Raw genomic sequence first — 21,178 nt, 5'->3', positions numbered from 1 at the left:
TTCAATGAATTACTCATTAAACAAAATAAATTCATAGGAGTTTGTTGGTTTTGATGTTTAAACCACGCCTCTATCTACCCATATTTCCCAGTAGCATTCCAGAAGGTCCTAACTCCATTAGTCAGTAATTCTGGGATGCGGTACAACCCAGGAGAAGGCTCTGTCAGTGCTGCAATGCTGCTCCCAGTAAAACCTCTTCAAAGAGACCCAAGTTTCAGGGTATCTATGATAAGGTACAAAGACAAATTCATCCTGTTTACAGTGTTTTCATCTCAACTGCTAAAACTGAAACTCTAAGCATGTAGTTACGAACTAGGAGCCTATCCCAGTTTACGTCCTTAACACCTCACAGGCATCCTATGCCATGTGTAAACACAGTCTACTAAACAATTACTGTAAGTGATAGCCAAAGCAACACATTACTAGTTATTTTCTCAGTGGGAAAGCTACTGAAAATTTACAATTAATGAATTACCTTGCTAAAGTCAACAGTACTATTTTCTCGGCTTCCTCCACTTCCATTACCTTTCATTTCACCACTTTTACTATTGTCCAAGTTCCCAGGAGCAGACTGTGGAGAAGCCAAAATCCCTGTATTTAAGAAAATACAAAACCCAAATTAGCAAGGAGAAAATCCACTGTGTAGCCTGATTCTGCTCATGTCCTTAAAGCGATGGTTTATTATGAAAGCAAATGTGAGGTTAAAAAGTGCCAGATGTTAGCTTCATACCAGCAACATGAATTAGAACACATGAACAGGATAAAGTTATGTATCTTAATATTTACAGCATTATAGAATATACACAGTAGCCATTTAAAAAGAAGTGAGTCAGTGTGGAACTACAGAAGATTTGAACTAAGACCAGTCTTATGACTACAAATTCTTCTAGGTAACACACTTTGTGAGTATCTCTAGCTCTTGTGAATTGTATTGAACTTAGTGAGGTTTAACTTCACCTAAAACACTCAGATCAGTACCAATATGAATTCTTTGATAAATTACAAGTATAATTCAGAAAATTTAAAAGCTACTTTTAATCTTCCTTAATCATGTTCCCTTAAGAATTTTGATTTTTCTTCAGGAGTACTTATATCTAATTTCTACTGTCATTCTTCCTAAGAAACCTAAGGCATAAACAAGTTTTCCCAGTACAAAGATTAATAGTACATAATCAAAGAATTAGGGCTAAATAATACTCATCTCTTATTGTAGCCAAGTGATTGAATAATTCACTCAACCTCCATGGTTCCGACAAGTCTATAAATTAGCATGTGACTAACATGGTTGTTGTTTGCAATATAAATGATGCATGTTCATGTTGGTTTTCACTTCAGGTGACATTCAACAACAGCATTTCATAGTAAGACAGCTTAAAAGCATCACCTTAGACTAATCTATCTTTACCACTAAAAGTTCTATAAAAAGCTCAAATCTCAAAAACTTTAAATCCAAGTTTTATCATACAGAGATATCTACCACTAAATAGATCTCATTTTTCCTTAGAAGATTAAAAAAAAAAAAAAAAACCTTCTAGTACAAGAATGTAAACTAATTAATGTTAAGAACACTGAACATTTTAAGAGGAAGAGACTACAATATAATCTACTGTTTTATAGAAATTCAGTTAGTATTTGTCAGTATCAGTCATTTGTTAATTAGTAACCATTTCTGCAATGTCAAGCATATCAGATATACTTGATACATCCAACCATGTTTATTCTTCTAGTATAGAGTAATTATAACTAATGAACACAAAATTAAGGCATTGGGCTCATTGCTTCAACTCTGCATTCAAGTCCTCTATGATATTAACTTCTCTGGTCAACAAACTGGGGTATCAATGTAAGTGAAAAACATAAAAAGCACTGCACTTGATTCAGCCATGTAATTCTCAAATTAAGGAATTCTGAAATAAAAAGTATTTCCTAAAATAAATACTTTTGTAAATGTTGATTTAACATGGAATCGTTATTAAGATTCCTCATCTTTAACCTTTGTCCCTATGCTTTCTAAACTAGTGGATTTTCTTTGCCCAAGGAGGCTAGGAGGAATTATCCTTATCAGTGGCTTCAACACAATCACTACAAGAAAATGAAGAAGCATAGTATTAAAATCCTGGTGACAACTCTGACTGAGTACTAGAAACTACTGACTGTTCAAAAGTACTCTACGGATAATCAAAAGAACATACTGCAGTTTCTAGAATGACTTAGCCACTGGATTTGAGAGCTAAGAACAAAGAGGTTTGTAGAGCTGGGGAAGGGGAAAGTCAGTAGAAATGGAAAAAAAATAAATAAAGTAAAATTCAATGGTGGCAAAGGTAGAAATTAGTTGAAGTTACTTGGCTATGCTGATCATCTTCAACCTGTCCTTGCTTTCAAATGGCCAGTGCATGTTAAGAACATCTCACCTGCCAAGCATGGTGGCACATTCCTGTTAACACAATCACTTGGAAGGTAGAGACAGAGGATCAGAAGCTCAATGCTAGCTTGAAACCTTGTTCTTAGAAAAGAAACTAAAAGCATTCTACCATGATTCTCAGAGTACTCTTTCTAAGCCTCAGCTAAGTTAAAACAGTTTCCTGGTTCCTGATACTAATTCTGCTGACTCAGAATCAAATCAGCAGAAAATGAAGCTTCCTACCATTGCCCAGCTCTGTCAAGTTCTAGAAGTCCTCCTCTACATAGCATCAGCTTCCACAGAGTTCTGCTAGAAATGGCTACATATTCTTAATGCAAACGGCAGTTCTAAAGGAAGTGATGACAACTGGTCCTATGGCTTTTCTCAGTAATTATGAGTTTTATTTTGTCTTCAAAAATCCAACCATTTTAATTTCATCTATTCAGAAAAACTGATCTTTTTATAAAAATTCATAGTATTAAAAAATATACGTACCTCAATTCTCAACTAACAAAACCCTTTACTGCCTTAGAAGTTCTCTCTCTCAATTTTATATTTATTTGTATGTGTGTGTTGTGAGCATGTGCACTAGTGGTCTGAAGAGACCAGCAGAGGGCATCAGATCCCCTGGAGCAAGATTATAGACAGCTGAGATCCACCTGACAAGGGTGCTAGAAATCAGTCAGGTCCTCGGCAAGAGCAATATGCAGTCTTACCCAGAGTGACCTCTGCAGTACCATAAGCAAGTTTTGTAATCCATTTACAAAACTATATCCTCAGCCTGAGTACAGAGCCTGCAGATCTGATTCTCACCCTGAGTCTACAACCTGTAGTTCTGATCCTCACCTCATGTATAGAGTCCGAAGTTCTGGTCCACATCCTGAGTCTAAAGCCTGCAGTTCTGATACTCACCCCGTGTATAGAGCCTGCAGTTCTGAAAACCACCGGGGAAACTTGGACTAATACATAATCATAAATAAAAGACAACTAAAGTCTGTGCTATGCTATACCACTCCTCCTGAAACAGTGACTCCCATCAATTATTAGGTAATTTCAGTTTTGTCAGAGAGAGAATGGGATAAACAACATGGCATCCTATCATATTAGGAAGGCTAAACTGCAGTGCACTCTTTGAAGAAAAGCATCAGACAAATGAAGGGCACCTCATTCCATTACTATCATGTGTTCCTCACAAGTAAACTGCACAATCCACCCTTCTAAGAGTCACATCAAAAATATGTTTGCTAAGCCACCCAAATATTGTGATCTCTAAAAATATATATAATCATGGGCTTGACTTATGTACAGCCTTCTTCATACTATTTTTATAACCTAAGTTTTAATAACTTTATTCTTTCCTGTGATACACTGTAAAGAACAAAAACATGCAGAAGTCAAATCATAAGCATTATCTACATATGCTGCTCAAGCTATGTGCTGACAGGCATTGTCAGTGCAAGTGACCCAGAGGCAGAAAGCACCACATGTGGAGAACTCTGCACAGTTGCCTGGAGTGAAGTCAACATTTTCCTCAGTCTTCTGCTCTTGGCCTTTGAGTGCTTCTATGTCTTCCTCAGGCGGATGAATTACTACTCTGGGAATATCATCCCTGTTGGGTGACACCAGTAGCTCTGGGGCCTGAGGCTGACTCTGTTGGGAACTTCTGGAGGCCAGGCGACTTAAGCCAGGGCTGGAAGGAGGACTGCTCTGGGGAGTGGGCACTGGGGTGGTACACCTCGAGCCTGCAGGGGTTCCAGCTCTCGAAGAAGGAAGAAGATGACTGAGAAGAAGAGATAAAGGCGATTCTCCTCTCAAGGAAAGATTTGAGGCAGACAGACCTGTTCGCAAGGAGTGGCGGGAGGCTGACAGGCCTTCGCCTGAGATAAAACAAGTAAGTAAAAAATGATATTCATTGCATTAAGTAAATAGAAAACACAAAACTCAACTCAAACCACAAATCACAAGCTTCAAATTCCTCTGTGAGGGTTATCAAGTCAGTCAGATTCTTAGCTGTTATAGTGTCACTAAAAAGTTAGTTAACTGAAATCAGTTCTGTAACTGCATGTGTATTTAAAAAATATTTTTCCTAAATATGAACATTTATAGACAATTATCTCTCACAAGATTCCACATTAGCATTACCTAATAATTAACTTAAAACTGAAATTAAATGTTTGTCAGGGGCTGGTCAGTGCTCTTAAGCAAAGTTTAAAAGTATAAGACAAATTATAAGAATTATTTTTCAATAGAATTATAGCCAGGTGTGGCGAATCTCTTAGTTTCAAGACTAGCCTGGTCTACAAAGCAAGTTTCAAGCCAGCCAGGATTACACAGTAAGGCCCTGTCTCAAAAAAAAAAAAAAAAAAAAAAAAAAAAAAAGGAAAGAAAACATCATCAATTAAATCATTAAATCATTATTCCAAATTAAATTAAATTATTATTCCAAAGCACGTCTTACTTCTACCATAGTACAGTCAGTTAATCAACTATTTACAATCGTTGCATTAGCCAGATAAAAACAAAGCATTTTAGCATTTTACCAAGAGCAACAGGAAAGTAACTCTAGAATATTTCAAAAGCACAGGAATACTTAATATTTAAATTCTGGTACTACTAGTAAGTGTGGCTTAACAGAAAAATATTCTTTCTCCCGTAGCTTTTAAAAACAAAATGGTAGTTGTATAAGAAATGTAACTAAACAATCTCTTGTGGCCTAAGGAGTCTAAGCTACATGATCAGGAGATCCAAATGGAACAAAAATAAATGTGATAAATGCAACTAAATTAAATTAATAGAAACAACTGTTAATACATAAACAGCTATCACTTAGTTTTTAAAGAGATACATGCAAAAGAGCTTATTAATTATAATTAATATAACAAAATTAACATAATAAAAATGCATTCAAAAGAAAACAGCCATTGTCTTCTATGAAAAGAAATTAAACTACAAAGAGTAAAGAGAAAACACTGACTGCATGTGGGGAGTAAAAGTTTAGTAGAGCCCTTGAGGTAAATAAATTTACTTCACCCACTGGAAAATACACAATAAATGAAAGCAGAAACATGTACAACTTGCTTCTAAGTTAAACTTAGGTCCCTTAAACGTACCACATCATAATTTTAAACAGATTAGAAGACTCCTTAGTAACCAACTAAAATATCTTAGACTGAGCTACAAGTAATTGCTGCTGTCAACTTCTATTACGTCAAGGCCTTGAACATATGGCTGATGATTTAGATGACCACTTAAGAGCCATTCAGGGACAGAAAAAGAGCAGAAAGCTACTGTGTCCCATACTCTATTTCTCACAACTTGCAATCCTCCTAAGCTTCCTGTAATGACACAGTTAGAGGCAGTAAGGACCCTCATCAGCTTCTGCATCTGGTCTTCCCAGGTTCTACTATCACAGCTCTGTTTTAAGTCAAGTGAGAGCCATACGATAAGGAAACGCAAATGTTCAACGTGCTTTAATCCTAAGAAACTGACAGCTTCCTGGCTATTTAAGGTTGGGGAGGAAAAGAGAGATGGCTCAGCAGTTAAGAGTCCTGCTGCTCTTCCAAAGAAACCGGGTTTGCTTCTGGCACCCCATGGTGACTCACAACCATCTTTAACTCCAGTTCCAGGGGATCCAATGTCCTCTTCTGACCTCCTGAGGCACCAGGCACTCAATTGGTCCACATACATATATGTAGGCAAAGCATGCATACATAATATAAAAGTAAAATTTAAAAAACAAAAATACTGTTTCCCCCAAGTCCTACATAATACATAATATGCCACCATCCTCTGAAAGGGAGGGTACAACTGGGTCTGAGCCCTTTTCAATGGATTAAAAGAACCAACTTGTCTGCAATTTGTGTAAGACAGACCTATCATGAAACCTTCTACAAAGTATATAAATATCCAAAACCAGCTCCCAAAACACTTGTTTATGATAAGTACTTCTAGTATATTTAGGAGGGAAAAAAATCTCCAAAAAATCTGATAAGCCATAAAGTTCAAACATATTTAGAACTAAAAACATTAAAATTAAAGATCATAATTTATGCTTTTAAAATAATTTACAAAAGAAACCTCAAATCAAAACAAAAAAGCAGATGTGATAGTAACTGGACTTATAGATTGCTTAAGGAAAATTTGTGACATTTTAGTAACAGTAAATGCTTTTTTCTTCAGTCAAGTGATTTCTACCTCACATTGGTCTTGTTGGTACAGGCCTACAATTCTAGCACTTGGGAGGCTAAAGAAGAGAAACCAAGTTCAAGGCCAGCAAAGACTACACAGTGTTTCAGGTCAGCCTATGTTAGATACTCTCTCAAAGAAACAAAACCAAGCAAACAAAAAAGAAACATTGTAAAAGTGATAACTTAGAATAAATGAAAATGGTAACTGGAAATACCACACTTTTCTTGAAGCATATATTAATTATAATATATTGCAATGCCATTAAAGAAATGTTAGCAAAAACTGGACACCACAACTTATCTCACCATTCCTTTCAAGCAAGTGAGGGTCAGAATGTTTCTTGCCTATATCTGCAAAAGATCGAACCAGGGGAATCCGACTGGTGAATCTTTTCTCATTTTGATGATGATGTCTCTTCAGGAGAGCTTCTCGGACATTTTCCCTTATGGAGTCATCTAACTGGCCAGAGGCTATCATGTTGTCTAACACCATATCTATTCAATGAAAAAAAAGGTTATTTTTACTACATAAAACTATTTAAGCATATGCATAAAGATAAACATGAACATTATCAATCCAACAAAAAATATAGTTAGCAAGACCTTATTTTACTAAGTAGTATTTTTTAAAGAGGCAGCTTTCTCAAATGGACATAGTAAATCTAGCTAAAAGTAGTTCATTCTATTTAGCTAAATATTCAATGGCACGGTCTTCCAATGATTTCCTCCTATTCTTTGTGCTGTGCTAGAAGCAGGGCAGTAAAGAAGTGTACAGAACAATAAAGTCGAGAAAAATCTCAGACAAAGTATTCTGACGAGAAATAAAAGGAATGCGAGAATGAAAGGACTGATGCTAGTGCCATCCTATGCACTACTGTGCATACTTTCAAGGTGCTATTTTCAATGTACAAAAATATGGATAAAGTTTTAAAAATGCATTTATTTATTTTACAAATTTGTGTCCATTCCTGATGTGCATCATGTGCTTGCAGAAGCATGTAGAAATTAGAAGAGGGCATCAGATCCCTGGAACTGGAGTCACAGACAGTTGAGAGCTGCCAGGTGAGTACTGGAAATCAAGTCCAAGTCCTTTGCAAGAACAACAAATGCCCTTAACAGATTTTTAAACAATGGCACCAAGAATCTGGTAGAGTGGCTCTCTTTGTTGTTGCTTTTTTTCTGTTAGGGATGGAACCCTTGTATGCACTAAGCAAATGTTCTACCACTGAATTAATTCCCCTACCCTGTTAGAGATCATATTAAGTCAAATTTTCAAACCCATAATAAAATTACCCTAAAAGAAAAATGGAAAAGCCAACCTAATTGGTAATTCTTAATGCTAGCATAATCACAGTTCATCACACAAGTGATGAACTCTGTCAAAGTATCACATTGAGATACTCTGGAGAATGGTAGCACACCCACACCCATCAGACAGCACCAAGTAGATTCAGTGGGCCATAACAAAATAAAGACAAGGAAGAAGTCAGAGGAGGTGTATTAGGGGGACTGAGTGAGTAGATATGGTGGTAGAAATTATCAAGATACATTATAGGCATGAAACTGTCTAAGAGTAAGTACTAATACTCTTTTTTAAAAAATAAAAGTTCTATTTTGTGACAGCTACAAAATGAAAGGGAGACTCATCTGTCCATACACAATATTCCTAATTCTGACTCAGTTTTTCAGTCATTCATACAAGAATGGGACTTGACAATTTAAAGATTTGGAGCACATAGTCAAATCTAAATCAGTAAAATTCAAATTATTTATAGCCCAAAAATTACAGTTAAGTTTGTGTCTTTCTTAACAAATCAAAATACTCAATCAGTTGTTTTCTGTGTGAGCAATCTTCAATGACTACCCAGTATTGTGCTTATATAAAACAGACATGATTTTAGTGTTGAGCATCTGTAGACCAAAGTCGTCAAATACTCACAACTTTCTGCACTTTTCCTCTCTCCCTCTGTATAACCCTTCAAGTCCATCCACCACTATATCTAACATTTGCCTCACTAACGTACACAACTCCAAGGCAATATAGCTGGACTTCTTGTTTCAATCATCATCTCATTTCAGTCACCCTGCATTTTCTGACCAGGATAATCTTCTGAAAGCATGTCAGGATCACTCCTTTCCCAACTTAATCATCATAACTGCCCCAATGCTCACCATATAAAATCAGTGCTTCAGCCCAGAAACTCAAGGAGTACCATAATCTATTCCTTTTTTGGGCAAGGGGAGAAATTAGTCTAGGGCCTCATACATGCTAGGTGAGCACTGTGCACACAGAGCTAAACTCTCAGCCCTCTATCTTTCCCAAGTCCCACTGTCTACACCTCAATGGAATTTCCTTCTTACTCACACTCCTCCATAAACACTGTCTTTTCTCTTATATACCTGCTTCTTATGTCCATGTGCTCTGATTTGAGAGGCAGATATTTAATATTCTCACTGGACTTTCACTATGAAAGGCTTTCCTCTGAACTCCCAGAGGGCAGACCACATATGTGCTGATGGCCATGGTCATACTTCTAATTTAACCCATTAGTCTCTACACGAACCTACATTGCTCCTGAAAAAATAATTCCCATATATAGCTGTTAAATGAATATCTTAAAATCACACCTTATTATCTCAGTTTAATTATCTTAAACGTAAAAGTCAGTTTACTATATAACCTGCTATTTCATCAAGAGTGCTTGCTCTCATATCCAGCATGACTGTTCCATTTAGGATACAACTTCTCAATTCAAAGAGACTGTGCAAGGAGAGAGTTGCCACATAGGGTTTACTCCATCGGTCACCACCATCTTCAACATCCTCTTCAAATTTCAGCCACCTAAATGAATAATATAGAAAAACTGAAAAAACAATGGATATTCCATTTGTTTATTTTAATGCCATCAACATAAACTTGATTAAAAAAAAAAAAAAGAAATCACTCTACTGGAACAAAATACTGCCTCAGATACATTTCCACAAACTCGGCCAATGGTATATATATTGTCTGTAGCCATCAAAACCTGACACCTACATCACACAGCACTCTTGCAGTTTAACAATATAAAAATAGGTCATCATAGTTTGTCCCATTGTTGACAAATGAAATTTATATTTAAAGTAATAAGACTACAAAACAAAAACTGCAGCATTTCACAGTGTAAGATTTCAGCTTCAAATGTGTTCAAAGACATCTGAATACCAGCCATACAAACCATTTTATAATATACTAAATGAGCACATTCAAGGAAATAAATTGTGAGCAAAGAACAAAAGAAAATTTCCAGTTATTAACAAGTAAATCCTCAAATTTAAAGCACCAGAAAGGTGACTCATTCTTACAATCCCAGCACTATGTAGGTAGAAAGAGGAGAACTGCTACAAGTCTGTGACCAGCCTGGGCTACATCCTAAATTCCAGACCAGCCAGTGTTATAAAACAAGACCCTACCTCAATAAATAAGTAAACGAAGAAACAAATCACCAACTCTGTCTTGTAATTTCAATTCATGAAACTGAGAGTGAACAATGTTACCTGGCAGTCTCCTTCCATTCATACTCTTCTCCATCTCTGTAGCAGAGCTCATCCATCTCTGTGAAGAGGTCGTGGGGAATATGCTCCTCATCATCGTCCTCAGTCCCAAGGATGAATTGCACCCTCTGTGACGGTGTGTCTTACAAAAACAGAACATACCTTTAGGGTAAGCTTTGAAACTGAAACACTTCTGTCACATAAAATAGATTTTGGTGTGGTGTGGTGGTTCACAATTACAATTCTAGGCCTCAGACAACTGAGGCAAGAAGATCATTTCAAGTTCTAGGCCAGCGTAGTCCACACAGGAAGTTCCAGTCAAGACAGGATTATACAAATCTTACTTCCAAAATCCAAACTAAATATAGCATATATATTCAAGCCATATAGTATAGATGGAAGTATTAGATAAAATGGTTAAGAGAGGTAAGTTAATGAATAAAAAGAAGAGGAAGTCTTCAGATTTTAGAAACGGATATGAAACTTCAAGCTGTCAACAAATGCAAGTCAGCTTTCCTGCCACTTTAGAGATATGCAACTGTCAGATGGGGTTTCCGCCAGAGCCACTGCAGGACACACTAGTAGAATAGATACTACCTCTTCAATAGTAGAAAACCACCCTGCTGTAAATGAGAAATGAGTTCACACTGAAATTGACACCTATGTAAACAATCCTCCAGTACCCTATGGATGCAACAAACAAAACCCTTGAAGAGGACAGTTAAAAAGAGATGTGAAAAGAAATGGCAGACACAAGGAAATGACACAGAATGAAAAATGAAGAAAACAGAAAATTAAGTGATATGGAGACCAAAGGAGGAAGGTCCAGCAGGAACCCTCCAGAAAAATGAAAATATAAGAACTGGGAGAGTTGATATAAAAAAAAATGTGAAAAATTTCTACAGGTGTTGTGCTGAATGAATGCCAGAGGCCAAAGCAATATTACTATGGTCAACTGCTCCTGCATGTTACATGGTTTTTAATGGATTTATTACTTAAGAACTGTTTTTAGTGCTACTGTAAGCAGTATTTTTAATTTCCACTTCAAGTATTCATTGCTACTAGTGAGAAAGGGTTGATTTTCTACTGTGACCAATTCACTTACTCTTATAGTTTTGCAGACTGTTGAGATTTACTACGTTATGGCCCACATCTGCAGAGACTTTTCTTCCTTCATTGCAGTACATGTGTGTGTGTGTCATGTACACTCGACTCCCCTTCCTTCTACCTCCCTCCCCCACTGGTTAGGTGTTATAGGACAATGCTGTATAAGGGTGATAAGACATGTGGCCAAGGACATCTGTGAATGTGGCCCCAAACAAAAATTGTAAATTTACTTAAAACATTGAGATTGTTTTTAAGCACAATCGAGTAGTTCTTAAGCATGAGGTGTACAGATCACATGTGTTGCAAAGGCAGAACATGGACATAAGGGCTGGGGAAAATTCAGACAAAAACTTGCAGAGCAAGCATGAGACCCTCAGATCAAATCCCAAGTGCCCACATAAAAAGCCAGGCACAGCCATTCATACCAATAACCCCAGCACAGGACTAGGAAAGAGACAGAACAACCCTGAGAGCTGACAAAACCTGCCTTGGAACAATAAAGCAGAGAGAGATGAAGACACAAAGTCACAGAGATCCACATTTCTCTTTCTCTCAGGGCTGGTAATAAAAGGTATGCATCACCATGCCCAGTTTTTAATTGTGTGTGGGGGGGGGGGCGCGTGCGCACATGCGCACGCACAAGCACTCACATGCGCACCTATGTGGTGTTTATGTGCATGTATATAGTGCCTGCGGAGGCCAGAAAAAGGTGCGGATGGATCCCTTGTAGCTGGATTTACAGGTAATACAGGCAGTTGTGAGCTGCCTGAGGTGAGTGGTGGGAATTAAATGCATTTCCTCTAAAAGAGCAACAAGCTCTCTTCACTGAGCCATCTTTCCATTTTTGGTTTCTGTTCCTTTCCTTGAGCTTAATGTGCTTTACCTTTTCCTTTAGTCTCTTGAGTGAACATGGTATCACTGACTCCCTTTCCTTCTTTCTAACACACAAGGATCAAAATGGCCTAAGTCTCTAAGCACTACATTACTTTCACCTGACAATTTTTGGTAAAATCTGGATTACACAGTCCTGCCCTATATGAAACCTGTGTTATTAGTCATACCTATGTTGTGCAAGACTCTACCTCTATTCCCTATACTGTTCTCACTATCAACAAGACTGAAACACTTCACTGCTTTTGGATTCTTCTTTAACCCAGATTCCTGAGAGTTGGCCAGGCCCCACCTTGTGTTACCACACCAGAAAACAGTTCCTGAGCAGTCAGTTCAGGCAAGCACTAGACACTTAATCCTTCTTGCCTCTTCTCACAATTCAGAGCCTGTGCTTTGTGTTATCCAGAGACCAAACTATCATTTTGCAAGTTCTGTCCAACTGGAGAACAGTTTCAAAATACAAATACAAGGTGAGTTAAAATTAATGTATGGTATAACTGCAACTTGCTCAAAGAGTGAGTATACCCTAAACCTTCACACACAAACACCTTAATTAACATAATTTAGGAATCACTGCACAACATACATATCATGTTATTGACAAACTATGTACAATTGTTAGCAGCACTGAGGCTGTAAACATGTGCCATCACCCAGCTCTTATGTGGGTGCTGGAAATCAAACTCAGGTCCTCCTGCTTGAACAGCTGGTATTTCATCCACTGGGATATCTCCATAGCCCATGAGTGTGTACAACTGCTGATCTCCTTTTTGAACAGAGAAAGGAAAGCTGGATGTGGCAGTGCCTACCTGTAAGCACACCCACCACTAAGGAAGTGGAAGCAGGAGAATCAGAAGTTTAAGAAGACCAGAATCTGCTATGCAGCAGAGTTTGAACTCAGTCTGTGCTACAGAAGATTCAACCAACAAACAAAGCAACAACAAAAAGCATGGATGCACTTTCTTGCTGAGGTCTGGAAAAAGAGAAGGGAGAAAAAGAAGGGTCGTTTTGCCATCAACAACTTGATGACCCAAGAATACAATGCCAATGTGTGTATTCACAAGAATACACAAGTGCTTCAATGAAGTGGGTTTTGAAACGCCTGTCCCTCAGGCACTCAAATACAGAAACGTGCCATGAAGGACATGGGGTCTGTAGATGTACATTGATGCCAGGCTCAACACAGCTATCTGAGCCAAGGAAAACTGTGTACATTTGTACAGAAAACATAGTAAGGAGGAGGACTGTACCAGGGTTTTTCCTTTGGGCCACCAATGAACTCCCAAGTCATGACTCAGAGATTAATTACTTATGAATGCCTGGCCTACCTTAGGCTCTTTTGAACTTAACCTGTTTCTCTTTATCTACCATTTATCTTGGGGCTTTCTACTTTTTATACTTTTTGTTGTCTCTATGTCTGGCTGGATGATAGCTGACTGACAGCTTCACCTACCTCTCTCCTGCCTAGCTATTGGCCATTCAGCTTTTTATTAGAACAATCAGATGCCTTAGGCAGGAAAGGTGAAACAAATACAACACATCTTTATTAAACACATCTAATGAAACAAATGCAGCATAAACAAAAGTAACACAACTTTATACAGTTAAAGTAATATTGCACAGAAAAACAAATATAACACACTTTTACACAGTTCAAATAATATTCTACAATAGAGGACTCACTAAAAAAGCTCTATACTTTGGTAACCTATGTCCCACATTCAAAATCCTACAGACAATGTGGATAAGAACTAACTGCAAAACAAAAAAGCTATAAAACTTCTCTCTCTCTCTCTCTCTCTCTCTCTCTCTCTCTCTCTCTCTCTCTCTCTCTCTCACACACACACACAAGGATTTTGCTCTAGGGGAACCCTCATACACTGCTAATGAAAATAAAATAGAAATAAACTAGTGCAACCACTTTGAAAGTCAATCTAGAGTTTTCTCCAAAAAAATAAAACTAAAATTAAAAACAAAACTACTATGTGACCCAGAATACCACTCCTGGGTATATACTCAAAATACTCTATATTATGCTAGAGAGATGCTTGCCATCTTTGTTCATTGCTTGTCTAGTCACAATAAGTAGTAAATGAACCTTGATGTCCATTAACAGATGAATGGGTAAGAAAAATATATGGGTAAGGAATATTATTCAGCTATAAAGAAAAAATTAAATTTTCAAGTAAAAGGATAGAACTGGAAAATACTATATTGAGCAATGTCATCCAGATCCAGAAAAACAAATGCCACATGCTCTCACTTATGTATGAAGCCTAGCTTCAAAAATTTTGGGGGAAGTGGAGATATGTTTATCTTGGAATAAATGCAGAAGCCAACTAACCAGAGATAGGCTATTGTGGTACAGCAGAGGGAAGGCAAATTAAGAGAGAGGGGATAGTATAGGCAATATGGAAGCTGAGAGGAAGAACGTTGGAAGTGGGAAGTAGGGAGTCAGATTGGGCATGAGGAAGCAGGGAGCTAGAGAAGGGTCAACTAAGATGAACAGAGTGTAAAAAATACTACATGGAAACCTATGACCTTGCAACCCAGTAAGAGGATACAAGAAAAGGCATGTTTATGAAAGAACAAATAGCTTGAATAGAATTATTGAATAGAAGCAGAGAATGGGAAAAAAAAGTAGAATGGGGAGTGAGCTAAACAAAACTAAGGATGTATGAGGAAGTCTTAAGAAGACACCTAGTTTTAAGATAATATATACATATTTATATACAAACATATAATACATATATGTATGTATATATTTTAAAAAGCTTCAACAGTTTCCCTGCATGAGTAGATAATGCATAAATTATCTCCCTTTAAAGTTATTGGCCAGAAAGCCTCAGGAGTACCCAAACAAGACAGGCTACTGTAACTACTCTTGGCTATCCACCATAACTAGAACAGAAAATTTTATCACTGAAGACACCACAATCTTTGATTATGGGACATAGTGAAATCAATCTTGAACTGACCAGGAACCTCTCTCTCTCTCTCTCTCTCTCTCTCTCTCTCTCTCTCTCTCTCTCTCTCTCTCTCTCCCTCTCCCTCTCCCTCTCTCTCTCTACCTCCCTCCCTCCTCCCTCCCCCCTCTCTCCCCTTCTCTCTCTCCTAGCTACCTTACCCATATTGGATGCTGAATGCTGTAATATGCATCTACCAGGAAAGATAGACTCACTATTGCAACAGTGGCATGATTAATACAGGGTTATATAGGGGGTGAGTGAGTGTGTATTATTGACAGTAGCAAAGTCACATCAAGCACCCTAATGCCTCAGCCCCAGGAGAGTGGCAAAGCTGAGTGCCAATGTTGAAAGTATGCAGAAAATACCCACTGTAGCCTTCTGCCATCTCCAGAAGTTCACCATCAAAACCTGCTCCCCTACAAGATACTGCTCCTACCCAGCTTAGCCAAATGTGCCTTCTTGTTTAGTTGTATGCAATAACCTTGCTTCCCAGGGATGCAAGGATGGTTCAACATACAAAAATCCATCAATGTAATCCACCATATAAACAGACTAAGAAAGAAAACCACATGAACATCTCACTAGATGCTGCAAAAGCCTTTGACAACACCCCTTCATGATACAGGTTTAGGGATAACAAAAACATACCTAAACAAAATAAAAGCAATATACAGCAAATCAACAGCCAACATCAAACTAAATGGACAGAAACTCAAAGTGATTCCCCTAAAATCAGGAACAAGACAATGCTGTCCACTCTCTCCATACCTCTTCAATATTGTCCTTGAAGCTCTAGCTAGAGCAATAAGACAACTAAAGGAGAGCAAGGGGACACAAATTAGAAAGGAAGAAGTCAAACTCTCACTATTTGCAGATGATATGATAGTCTTCATAAATGACCTGAAAAACTCTACCAGGGAACTCCTACAGCTGAAAAACACCTTCAGCAAAGTGGCAAGATACAAGACTAACTCAAAAAAAAAAAAAAATCAATAGCCCTACAATATACAGATGATAAACACACTGAGAAAGAAATCAGAGGAACATCACCCTTTACAATTGCCAAAAACAACATAAAAAATACCTTGGTGTAACGCTAACCGAAAAAGTAAAAGACCTGTATCATAAGAATTTTGAGTCTTTAAAGAAAGAAATTGGGCTGGAGAGATGGCTCAGCGGTTAAGAGCACTGACTGTTCTTCCAGAGGTCCCGAGTTCAATTCCCAGCAACCTCGTGGTGGCTCACAACGACCTTAAATGAGATCTGGTGCCCTCTGCTGGCATGCAGGCAGAAGACTATACAAAATAAATAAAACCTAAAAAAAAGAAAGAAAGAATGAAAGAAATTAAGAAGATGCCAGAAAAATGGAAGGATATCCCATGTTCTTGGATAGGTAGGATAAACATAGTAAAAATAACAATTTTACCAAAAGCAATCTACAGATGTAATGCAATCCCCATCAAAATCCCACAATTCTTCACAGACATTGAAAGAACAATTCTCAATTTTATATAGAAAAACAAAGACCCAGGATAGCCAAAACAACCCTGTACAATAAAAGAACTTCTGGAGGCATCACCATCCCTGGCTTCAAGCTCTATTACAGAGCTATAGTCCTGAAAACAGCTTGGTAATGGCACAAAAATGGACAGGTAGACCAATGGAATCAAACTGAAAACCCTGATATTAACCCACACACCTACGAACACCTGATTTTTGACAAAGAAGCTAAAGTTATACAGTGGAAAAAAGAAAGCATCTTCAACAAATGGTGCTGGCATAACTGGATGCTGGCATGTAGAAGACTGCAGGTAGATCCATGTTTATTGCCATGCATAAAACTTAAGTCTAAATGGGTGAAAGACCGCAAAATAAATCCAGCTACACTGAACCTCTTAGAAGAGAAGGTAGATGGTACCCTGGAATGAATTGGTACAGGAGACCACTTCCTGAATATAACACCAGTAGCACAGACACTGAAAACAACAATTAATAAATGGGACCTTCTGAAACTGAGAAGCTTCTGTAAGGCAAAGGACACAATCAAGACAAAATGGCAGCCCACAGAATAGGAAAAGATATTCACCAACCCTACATCTAACAGAGGGATGATTTACAAAATATAAAAAGAACTCAAGAAGCTAGTCTCCAAAACACCAACTAATCCAATTAAAAAGTGGGGTACAGAACTAAATAGACAATTATCACTAGAGGAATCTAAAATGGCTGAAAGACACTTGAGAAAGTGCTCAACATCCTTAGCCATCAGGGAAATGCAAATCAAAACAACTCTGAGATACCATCTAACTCCTGTCAGAATGGCTAAAATGAAAACACCAATGACAGTTTATGCTGCAGGAGATATGGAGAAAGGGGAACACTCCTCCACAGCTGGTGGGAGTGCCAACTTGTACAGCCACTTTGGAAATCAGGATGGTGGTTCCTCAGGAAAATGGGAATCAGTCTGCCACAAGATCCAGCAATTCCACTCTTAGGCATATAACCAAAATATGCACATTCATAGGACAAGGACATATGTTCAACCATGTTCATAGCAGCATTATTTGTAATAGCCAGAAAGTAGAAGCAACCTAGATGCCCCTCAACTGAGGAATGAGTGGAGAAAATGTGGTACATTTACACAATGGAGTACTACTCAGTGGAAACAAACAAGGAATCTTGAAATTCGCAGGCAAATGGATGGAACTAGAAGAAACCATCCTGAGTGAGGTAACCCAGTCGCAACAAAAACAAAAATGAATATGGATTTTAGATCTAGAGTAAAGTAGCAGCAACCTACAATCCACACCACCAGAGAAGGAAACAAGGAGGAACCTAAGAGAGACACACATGATCCCCAAGAGAAGGGGAAAGGGACAAGATCTTCTAAGCTAATTGGGAGCATGGGGGGAGGGGAGGGGAGAGGGAGTTAGAAGAAAGAGAAGGGGAAAAAGGAGGGGAAGAAGGACATGAAGAAGCAGGAAGATCTAGTCAGGTGAAGAATAGAGGAGAGCAATAAAAGAGATACCATCATAGAGGGAGCCATTATAGGTTTAAAGAGAAATCTGGCACTAGCAAATGTCCAGAGACCTACAAGGTTGACCCCAACTAACAATCTAAGCAATAGTGGAGAGGCTACTTTAAAAGTCCTTCTCTAATAACGAAATTGATGACTACCTTATATGCCATCCTAGTGACGCAGACAGCCACAGCTAAACACTGAGCTGAACTTTGGAATCCAGTTGCAGAGAGGGAGGAGTGATGAGCAAAAGGGTCAAGACCAGGCTGGAGAAACCCACATAAACAGCTGACCTGAACAAGGGGTTGTTCATGGACCCCAGACTGATAACTGGGAAATCAGCATAGGACTGTTCCAGACCCCTGAAGGAGGATGTCAGTTTGGATATCTGGACAATCTATGGGGCCACTGGTAGTGTATCAGTATTTACCCCTAGTACACAAATGAACTTTGGGAGCCCTCTCCACATAGAGGGATACTCTCTCAACCTAGACACACTGGGGAGGGTCTAGGTCCTGTTCCAAATGATATGACAGATTTTGAAGATTTCCCCCATAGAAGGCCTCACTCTCCCTGGGGAGCAGAAAGGGGTTAAGATGAGGGGCCAGTGGGGGTAAGGGTATGAGGGGAGGGAGAGGGAACTGAGATTGACATGTAAAAGAAGCTTGTTTCTAATTTAAATAAATAAAAAAATTAGTGGGTTCAATTCCTAGAAACAACAAAAAAAGCAGGGGGAAGCTGAGAGATTAAAGAGTGCATATCAATATTCAGCAAGCCATCAGTATTGGCTTCATGAGCATATACACAGCAGTTTTCATCCATACTTCATACTTTTTTAGTATAGCACACAAGAACCTAAAGTTCAAGACAGATGTGGCTGGGACACAGCTGTAATCCCAGATGCCAGGAGGACTGGCACAAGCTCAAGGACAGCCAGACTTATAGTGAGCCCCAGGCCAGCCTAGGCTTCAAAGACAATGCTACAGCTCATGCAGCCTTCTCAAAACGCACTCACTAGACACCAGTGATATCTCACATGTCATCTAAGTCTTCCTTGGAATACACTGAATCTCAGGATCACTCAACTCTGTCTTTATACAGTGGAAATATATGTTTCTCTGTCCTCTGCCCATTTATAAATACCTTTTGCTTTCTAAATTCCATTGGCACTGTGCTTTTAAATAACATAAAAACCTGACCTTCTAAAGCCAGATGTGGTGGTGCACATCTTTAATCCCAATTCTTGGGAAGCATATACAGGAGGATTTTTGTAAATTCAAGGTCAGCCTGATCTACATACATAATGAGTACCAGAATAGTCAAGACTACATAGAGAGAACCCCCCCCCCATCTCAAAAAACAAAACAGAAGGAAGAAAAGGGGGAAAGGAAGGAAGGAAGGTAGGAAGGAAGGAAGGAAGGAAGGAAGGAAGGAAGGAAGGAAGGAAGGAAGGAAAGAAAAACTCTTGTCCTTCTAAATATACAATACTGACAAATCAGACCACTATTTCTTCCTTAGGTAACCAGGTAATCAAGGGATTAAAATCTTCTAGCCAAAAACATAGCTTAATAAGAAACAAGAAAGTCAGGTATGATGACACACATCTGTAATCTTAGCACTGGGAGTCAGAAGAAGGAAGGAAGACAGCTGCAAGTTCAAAGCCATGCTTGTCTACATAGTAAGTAAGTTTCAAGCCCAAAAGGGCTACAGAGTGAAACCCTGTCTCAAAAGAGCAAAGAACTCAAAGTAAAAGGTACAGTGCTCTCTCTCCAGGAGCTTTGGTACTACAGATGTCTGCCTAATGTGTAGTCAAGTAGTGAAGTATATGGCAGAGTAAAAGGATATAAAACATTAACTTGAAAGTTGAATAACAAGAACCAATTTTTTTTATTCAAAGTCTTAAAAAGAAAACAAGGGTCCCACTACCCCCATTTATATCAATGAAATCTTACACTACTGGCCAATACTCTTCTTATAGGAGGAGGAGGAGGAGGAGGAGGAGGAGGAGGAGGAGGAGGAGGAGGAGGAGAGAGGGAAGAAGAGGAGGAGGAAGAGAGGAGGAGGAAGAGGAGGAGGAGGAGGAGGAGGAGGAAGGAGGAGAAGAAGAAGAAGAAGAAGAAGAAGAAGAAGAAGAAGAAGAAGAAGAAGAAGAAGAAGAAGAAGAAGAAGAAGAAGAAGAAGCAGCAGCAGCAGCAGCTGCAGCGCCTATGGGATGAGGAAATAGTCCAGTGGTAGTATGCTTACCTCGAATAAATGAGGCCCTGGATTTAATTATCCAGCAGGCAGAAAGAAGGAATGGAAGAGCAGAGGGAAGGAAAGGAAAAGGGTCAGGAAGGGACAGTGAAGAGATAAGATGAAGAGGACAGGGAACAGAAGAGGAGGGGAGGAAGAGATGAGACGAGACAAAAAGATGAGAAAAAACAATTTGGTGGGGCATGGTAGCACACACCTATAGTGCCTGCATTCAGAAGACTAAAAAGTCTGAAGCCAGCTGGGCTACTCAGAGATGCCTTATTGGCCTCCTCCCAATGTGCCCAAATTACTGCAGATACACAGTTAACAAAGGAATGAAGTGAAAAACATATTTCTTAGAAATAAGTTTAAGGCATCAGTGGAGAGCAACTTCTTCCTACCATAAGAAGGAGATTCCCGTCCATCTTCTTTATCTGAGTCTTTGTCTTTTCTTCTCCGGTGGTGATGCTTATGCCCTCGATGCTTGTGTCGCCGACGACTCTCTTTACTAAATGGTACATGAACACCGACATACACAGCTCGGTGGCCTGTTAAAAGTTTGGAAAGTATATTACTGGTTTTGCCAAAGTATGACATTCAAGAAAGCACATCACACTTTAGAAACAAAGAATTACATGTAAACTCATGACATCAACAATGGTGGTCTTCAGTTATTTAAAGTGCTACATGTTATGGTAGAGCTTTGTACTACTGATAATTAACCTAGCCACTGCTGTAAGTATCAGTTTGTCATCTTAGGTCAATAAAGAAAAGCTAGATTTACCATACAATATAGAGATAAGTTTATTCTACCTTAAAAGGGAGTGGTAACATATAT

The 21,178-nt window shown here is 38.5% G+C and overlaps 1 protein-coding gene across 10 annotated transcripts in view; it reads right to left on the bottom strand.

The window, feature by feature from the left end:
* The window catches only part of Slc4a7 (solute carrier family 4 member 7), a 92,219-nt gene that overhangs the window by 40,379 nt on the left and 30,662 nt on the right, over window positions 1-21,178 (bottom strand). For 2 of the 10 annotated variants that reach the window (XM_027389363.2, XM_027389368.2), the window contains exons 3-8: window positions 20,742-20,888; window positions 10,126-10,264; window positions 9,270-9,430; window positions 6,895-7,083; window positions 3,883-4,278; window positions 476-591 (exon numbers count right to left, since the gene is read on the bottom strand). In XM_027389363.2, coding sequence (XP_027245164.1) covers window positions 476-591; window positions 3,883-4,278; window positions 6,895-7,083; window positions 9,270-9,430; window positions 10,126-10,264; window positions 20,742-20,888 — 1,148 coding nt within the window. The remainder of the gene's footprint in view (window positions 1-475; window positions 592-3,882; window positions 4,279-6,894; window positions 7,084-9,269; window positions 9,431-10,125; window positions 10,265-20,741; window positions 20,889-21,178) is intronic. The other 8 variants (XM_027389370.2, XM_027389364.2, XM_027389371.2 and 5 more) reach the window with 5 other exon arrangements.

This window comes from Cricetulus griseus (assembly GCF_003668045.3).
Source record: "Cricetulus griseus strain 17A/GY chromosome 1 unlocalized genomic scaffold, alternate assembly CriGri-PICRH-1.0 chr1_1, whole genome shotgun sequence".
Lineage (NCBI taxonomy): Eukaryota > Metazoa > Chordata > Mammalia > Rodentia > Cricetidae > Cricetulus > Cricetulus griseus.
Note: the sequence above shows the minus strand (reverse complement) of the source record. Positions and strands in the feature narration are given on the sequence as shown.